This window comes from Phodopus roborovskii, unplaced genomic scaffold, assembly GCF_943737965.1.
Source record: "Phodopus roborovskii unplaced genomic scaffold, PHOROB, whole genome shotgun sequence".
NCBI classification, from domain to species: Eukaryota; Metazoa; Chordata; class Mammalia; order Rodentia; family Cricetidae; genus Phodopus; species Phodopus roborovskii.
Genome location: NW_026126558.1, coordinates 17,652,627 through 17,660,007, shown reverse-complemented (window position 1 = coordinate 17,660,007; position 7,381 = coordinate 17,652,627). Strand labels below are relative to the sequence as shown.

The following is a 7,381-nucleotide window of genomic DNA, read 5'->3' as shown; positions in this document are numbered from 1 at the left end:
ATTCTTACTCATGAAGCTCGAGAGAGGCTGCTAAGGCAGCATCTAGGCAACATGCTCCTTACAGGCCAGACAGAGCCTGGGGCTCTAGTATTCTCTGTAAGGCAGAGAAGGCCAGGGCAAGTGATACACATCTTCCTTATGATGTATACCCAGCCACAATTTGGACCCCATCTACAAATCCAGGCTAAAGCAATGCTGTAGACACACACACAGGGCTGATGACTCCTGAGGCTCTGGACCAAGGAGTGTATCAAGTTTTATTGGGATACCAGGCCCCCTAACCTCCCAGGATCCAGAAGGAAAGCTACAGCAAGCACAGGATTTAGTGAAGGGTGAAGGAAATGAATCAGCTCATATACATCTTCTCATCAATGTTGCCATTCTTCTAAAAGAGTCTCTCTAATCCCAGTTTATATACCCACACAATTAGCAATTAGCAAGTCTCTGGCCATATCAAGATTACAGACAAGCATTTCTCAGGGCCAAGAAGACAGATAAGGACTAACAAAGTGGGCACCTGCTATCTTACTTTATGTCTCAGAGGGGGTGGGGGAGTGAGACTCCCTGGCAGACACTGAGAGGGTCAATTAAGAGGGGGCTTTACGTCAGTATAGAATTCTAAGAAGAGGAAAAGTTTTTTCTTTTCTTTTGTTTTTTTTTTTTTATGCTAAACTGCATTTCTGAGTGTGGTAGGGTGATCAATAGATGTGGAAGGGGACGGACAAAGTGTAGTACTCACTCCACTGGATCTGGCTCTGGAAAGTCAGGGCAGTCATGGCAACCGGTGTAAACTGTGGAAAGAAGCTAGCACCTCCATTAGCCGATTAAAGGGGACCTCTCAGCACTAGAGAAAACATCTAAGGTGGCAGATCAAAGGGAAAAACTATGGCTATGTAGTGTGAAATCCGAGGCTTGTTCTAGGTGAAGCCCCAGTGAGAAGGAAATCCTTTCTTGGGCTGGTTAAGTGATCCATAGCCTTTTCCTGTCTCTCTAGGGGTGTGTGCCCAGCAGATGGAAAATTCTCATGAGATAAACACACAAGCAGTGGAGAAACCCCCAAACCCTTCTTAGGGACGAGATGAAGCGCCTCATGAGGGAAATCACAGACAGGAGCCCGTGGTTGACTCCACGGCCTTGTGGTGGGGCTCCCTATCAGAGGTCACTCACCTGATGGTCATCCTGAGACGGTCACCCTGCCGTATCTCTCATGGCCCTCGACAGGAGTTCTGAAGTGAGTACTCACAGGCCCTCTAATCCCTCGCTCAGTCTTTCCTCTTTCACTCATTCCTCCTCAGGTCTCTTGTCCCAAGTGACAGCTGCTGGCCTGAACGGGAGCAAGTCCAGGGAGGAGCAAGGCCCCGCCTACTGTTTCTTCTCTCATTATATATACCACGGACACAATTACTTCAAGAGTTCCCTGCCACCAGGCACACTCTAGATGCTTTGTGGAGAGTGCATCGGCAGGACATCCAGGGACAGTCCCTGGCCGCAGGCAGTGAAGAAAGAACCATGAAGATGGTAATGGCAAGGGTTGAGGTCAGGCATGTCTTGTAGGACCAAGCAAGCCATGTGCAGGATACCCTGCAGAGGCTGCATGCCTGTGCCTTCCCCAGGACATTATGGGAAGAAGGAGTAATTCAGGACAAATCAGGCCCAGTCAGAAAATCCAAGATGTAATTTCCAGCCATACCATAGCTCACTGAAAAAAAGGGATGGAGGCTCCCTTCCCACAAATTCTGCACTCTCACTTTGCTGGGTCCCAACAAGTCAGGACCCAGGGGACCATCTCCTCAGCAGGGCCCGTGTGCCTGTTTGCTCACAGCTCTAGGAATCTGCAGTAGCAGAGCAGGGGTTGGAGATTCCTCCCGGTCACCACAGACAAGATTCGACAAGTACAAACCTGCAAACTCTTTATTAAATTCTCCCATTTCATCTGTACAGAAGAAAAATGCACATTATGTTCAGAATCTCAGTAACATCTTGAAATGACACAGCATGAACATGTAAAAACAAGGAACTGCAGGGTTTTATACACAGAAAGGAAATCCATTTACAAAAAAGAGGCTTGTTAATTGTACTTTCCATTATAAAAAGAAAAAAGAAAAAAACCCAAAACACGAAAATGAAAAGTAAAACCAGGTTAGAGGCCCGAGATCTGGCACAGCGCTCACTGTGTCCGCTGTCTTCCTGCAGGGACTGCCCTGCCTGCTGCCGAGTGACGGGGATGGGACCTATTCCAGATAAAGACTCCAAGCTCTGAGGTTCTCACGTCAGTTTTGGGTGGGAAAAGACCAAACATGACCTACAGGTATGGTCTGGGTCTCCTCACCTAGGAAGCTCTCCCTTGCCCGATGCTCAGTGTCCAGGTAGGGGGTGGAGATGTAGAGAAGAACCTGTCAGGACCCCTTCACTATCTGCCTGTGCAGACAACTTTATCTTGGTATTTTAGGGGACAAGCAGCCCCTGAGTCCCCCCACAGCAGTCTCACTGTCTGCTCAGGGGAATATGTCACTCTTGAGGTTTAATCTTGGTTTGTTTATAACTCTCAGTTGTCTGAGAACTGGGTAGCAAGAAGGCAATTTTGACTTTAAACTTGATTACCTTAACAGGTGAAGTTGGCCTCCCTAGTGAAGAGGTCAAGGAAAAGTGGCTGGACAGATGGCAAATCAAAGCTACATGGAGGGAAGGGGAGGCCAGAACCGAAATCAAGTAGGGCAGAGAAGCCCAGAGGGCATCTGAGCTTCGTGTTTTCAAATTCTCAACAAGCTGGAACACAAACTTCCAAGAGGAATGTAATTAAAAAAAGCCACCACCTGGCTGACTTCTGTGATACTGAGCCTCGTGTAAGTGGAGACAGTTTGTTTTCGTTTTGGGACAGGGGAAAGAATGGGAAGGGAGGTATCTTTTCAGGAGAACTTGAGACCAGACGCATGGGGAGTCCAGAAGTCACACTGATATACAGGAGGATGCTCTCAGGAAGGCCGAGAGCACTAACCATGGACCCTGACCTAGTGTGTCTGGTAAACAGGGTATCGTCTATCAGTTGAGTTTAGGAAACAGGAAGACATACATTTGGGTAATAACTTTCTACCAACTCATCTGGGACATGGACTCTTCCTCGCACATTTCTGGCCCCATGCTGGCCTGGATGCTCCTATTAAGAGCAGAAGATGGCAGCAATGCATGGTACCTGCAACAGGCCCTGTTACTGCCTGATCACTAAATGCCACTTCATCAGTGGCCCTGAAGTGTCCCTACCTACTAAGGATTCACTGGTTCAGCAAGCTGACTTGATCCACAGAACCAGGACTGGAAATGGTAGCCAGATGTTTCCTGGGACCAGGCATGCAGCCTGGTAAAATAAATGTCTTGCTTCTGGAGTGTTCCTTCACTGGGAAAGCCCCATCAGAGAAGGTTAGTGTGGTTCCTAACTCACTATCCAGATCTCTGAACTCCTGGTCCAGAGACCCCAGCCCAGGCCTCTGCTTTTTTTGAAGCAGCAAAAGGTGGTGTATCAATAACAGTCCCCAAGACATTGGCATGAGCTGGCAAGGCAGATCATAGTGACTTGGCTGCTCTGCTCAAGCCTTGGCCCAGACCTCCTGACTACTTCTATTCTTAGGTAATGGAAGTAGAACAGGGAAAGGCAAGGCTCAGACTTTGGCTCCCACCGTAGGGAGTTCATGACTATCTAATTTATACCCATGATTGACTTAGGAGGCCAGGGGCTTGAGTGCCCTAGGGCCCACTGCACTATGCCCAATGAGCTACAGAATGTACAGCACTGGACCCCCTAGACATAGACTAGAAAAACCTGCTCAAGATCAGGTTTAAGCCAGTCATAAGAACTACTTCAAGGAAGATGAACACTTCCTTATACTAGGTAATTCAAGACACCAGGAGCTACCTTTTCTATTCTGACCATTTCTAATGACAAATATTTTAACAACCTAACTCATCAAACCTCCAAATCTGCAGGCAATCATGACTTCCATCGCTACAGAAACAGAAACATCAAGACATTAGAAGCACACTTCAGAAGTGGGGGCTACAGGGATCAGAGCCATGATCCTACCCTAGTCTAAAGGTGAACATCAACCTGACCCTGAATCACCAAGATGTGTGTGTGGGGGTGGGGCTACCTTCAACAGTGTCTGCAGTTCTGGGTATCAGCCCCAGTGTGACACAGACTCCTGGGGAGGGAGGGGCTTTAAAGACTGGGTTAGCCAGTTAGCAGTGAAGGTGCTGCTTACAGAGCAGGGTATTTAAGTCTCATGAAACTCAAGAATCCCAAGATAGCTGCTGAGAATCAGGAAGACTCTTAAAAGCAGTACTGAGGGAACCAGGCAGCTTAGCAAGCAGCTCCCCTTGGCGACATCTATGACCCTACACAGGGACAGTCAGCTGGCCCTGGAACTCACTGCCATCAGAAAAGGCAGCACAAAAGAAAACCACAGTATTCAAATGAATGTCAGCCAGGCCAGATGAGGAATTTGGAGCAACTGATCTGTACCAGACACAGCCTGCATCACTGCGCACATCTCAGGAAGACTTGCGTCATTCAGCTGCGGGCAGCACTTGTTGTAGGAGCAAAGGGGAGGCAGGAGCAGAGGGTACTGCAAAGGGGTCTGGGTCTATGTGGACAGTTTTAGGCACATGATTTATAATACTTTGTGGACATCTAACAGGTTAATAAAATATATATTATATAAATATATCTCCTACTGTACATGCCACCCTTCTGTACAGCCACTGTGACGACATGGCCCAAACTCGCCAAAGGTGAACCGCAATGCCTAGGTCCCCCCCCTCTTCTGCCCAAACCCTGTCATTTTCACACTGGAGGAGTGAGGGAAGATAGCTGAGAACCTTGCTCCAGGAAAGCTCAGATTATGGAAAGTTGACAAACTGCCAAAATATTAACATTTAGCCAGTGCCTATGAGAGTGGGTACACATACCAAATAAACAGAAAGAAAGAAAAAAAAAAAAAAAGAAAAAAAAAAAAACACAAAACCGGAGAAAATCCTCCACCTTTTAATGCAATCACTTTCCACATCCCTTCATATGAGGCACAAAAGAGCTTATCTGGGAAGTCTGCCTGGTGTGTACAGAAAGTCAGGCTTCACTGCCAGCCACACATCCAAGACCATGCTAAATCTTTAGAAGCCACCATTTCTGGCCTGTACTGTAACTCAAAAAATAAAGTGAAGCGAGACCAACACCTGCTCTTCCATGCACTGCCACCCTCATCCTCATCTTAGAAGCTCCACACCCCAACCTAGTAACTATTTCCTGTTGAGGTAGAGAACTTCCAGGGCAACCCCAGGCTCGCCTCAGTGCAGATCAGCAGACAGTCCTGCCTCAGACTTCCGCTCCCTCCCTGGTGCACTTGCCACTGACCCTGCGAGGCTCTTGCCTCTGCACTCACGTGGGGAGATCACAGGCAAACCTGTTGCTATGGGGGCTGTGGGCAGCAGTGGCTCATCTGGGGTAGGAGATGGAAGGCATCACGCTGTAGCAGAAGCAAATAGGACCCAGGGCAGGCTGCTTATTGTCCCCACTACTTGGTGAAGTCCCCTGCCTTGATGTGGCCCAAAGTTGCTTCTAGGAGAAGAACCGGACATTTCAATGATCAGGCACCGGATATGCACATCTCCTCCAAGTCCTGCTGTCACCTGCTGCATTTAAATGAAAGAAACAACCCTACTGCTGGAGTCAAGACTGAAGGAGATGGGCTACTATATACACTTTTTCCTTTAAGTTTTTGTTTTGTTTTTTTGTCTTTTTGTTTTGTTTTAAGAGACTCTGAGTTGCAGGTCAGGTGGGTCGGCTCTGGAAGTGCTGGCAGTGCTGTCAGTAGGACAGAACTGTCTACAGGCAGGTAAACCCTTCCCCAACAAAGCAGCCAGCTGTCAATGCTGCAGTGGCAGCTGGGAGGAGGACACCGTGGATGAGGCCAAGTCTGGATGGGAAGATGCAGTGGGCACCTGATGCTGCTCTACTGTGGGCGTCGGTGCCACTTCGTAGAGGGACGAAGTGAGGGTGCACTATACAGGAAGGCTGTACAAACAGGGCCTGGGCAGGTAGTCCCTTTGGTGGTCAGGCAGCTCTACCTGTCCTTGAGCTCTCGTGTCACACGCTTAGTGATCCGTCCACACATCAGGCCAATTAGAAACAAGATGCAGATGCTCCCACTGATCACAGATAGGATGTAGTTCTTTGAGGGGGATGTCATCACTTGCATGGCAAGATCAGAGAAGCCATCTGCTGGAGCCACCTGGAAGGAGACAGCAATGTCACCCACCCTTTGAGGGGCAGCTGGGTAGATAGCAGATGATAACGTAACTTGTTCTCTGAATTCCTAGTTTAATGTGTATGAATGTGTGTGTGTGTATAGTTAGCTTGTTTTGTTTTGTTTTGTTTGTTTGTTTTTTTGAGACGGGGTTTCTCTGTGTAGCTCTGTAGACCAGGCTGGCCTCAATCTCACAGAGATTCACCTGCCTCTGCCTCTCCAGGGCTGGGATTAAATGCATGCACCACCACTGCCCGGCTCATTTTTTTCTTTTTTGAGACAGGATCTCTCTACATAGTTCTGGCTGTCCTCTGCTTCCCAAGTGTTGGGATTAATGGTGTGTGCTATTACATCTGGCTGTTCTTTTTTCATTATTATGAATCTGATTTTGTGCATGTGCATGGGTATAAGATGTGAATGCGGATGCCCAGAGGACTACTCCGTGCAGTCAGTTCACTCCTGCCACCTTTAAATAGGTTCCAGGGATTGAACTCAGGTCTTTAGGTTTGCACCGCAGACCTGTTCACCCATTGAGCCATCTTGTGCACTTAAGGAAACCAACACAGCTATAACACTTTTGGATTATAAAACTGTAAGCGTCTCCTGCCCAAACTGAGATATAGACAGACACAAAGAGGTGTCATCGCGTGCTGCTATAGCACTAACAATTCCTCGTGCTGCAGACATGATGGCTGCCTGTGTGAGGTCTTTGCATGCTTTCAAACTCTCTCACTGCTCACACCAGTCCAGCAGACAGATCTCATTATTCCTATGCTACACTGAAGACTGTAGTCTGGGGCCCTCACGACAGTCACAAGGCCACAGGTTTCCAGATACATTTATGCTCTTCAATGTGTGTGATACCTTTTTAAAAAACAAGGTACAAAGCTTTGAAAAGCTAAGGCCATGTTTTATGTGTTTCTTTTTTAATGTTGGTGTTGCTAGAGGAAGGTCCAAGCTGGCATCACAAATTTGTGATGTACCACATTGTAAGTGTAATTATTACATTATAAATACTCTTACATCAACAACACTGTGTAATCATGACTCAGAAAATCAGGCTCCAAAGGGTTCCTAAGTGCACACAA

The 7,381-nt window shown here is 47.6% G+C and overlaps 1 protein-coding gene across 1 annotated transcript in view; it reads right to left on the bottom strand.

Moving 5' to 3' along the window:
• Positions 1-1,893: 1,893 nt before the first annotated feature.
• Positions 1,894-7,381, bottom strand: part of Glg1 (golgi glycoprotein 1) — a 94,598-nt gene continuing 89,110 nt past the window's right edge. Inside the window, exon 26 of the mRNA XM_051201743.1 lies at positions 1,894-6,278. Coding sequence (XP_051057700.1) covers positions 6,111-6,278 — 168 coding nt within the window. The 3' untranslated portion in view covers positions 1,894-6,110. The remainder of the gene's footprint in view (positions 6,279-7,381) is intronic.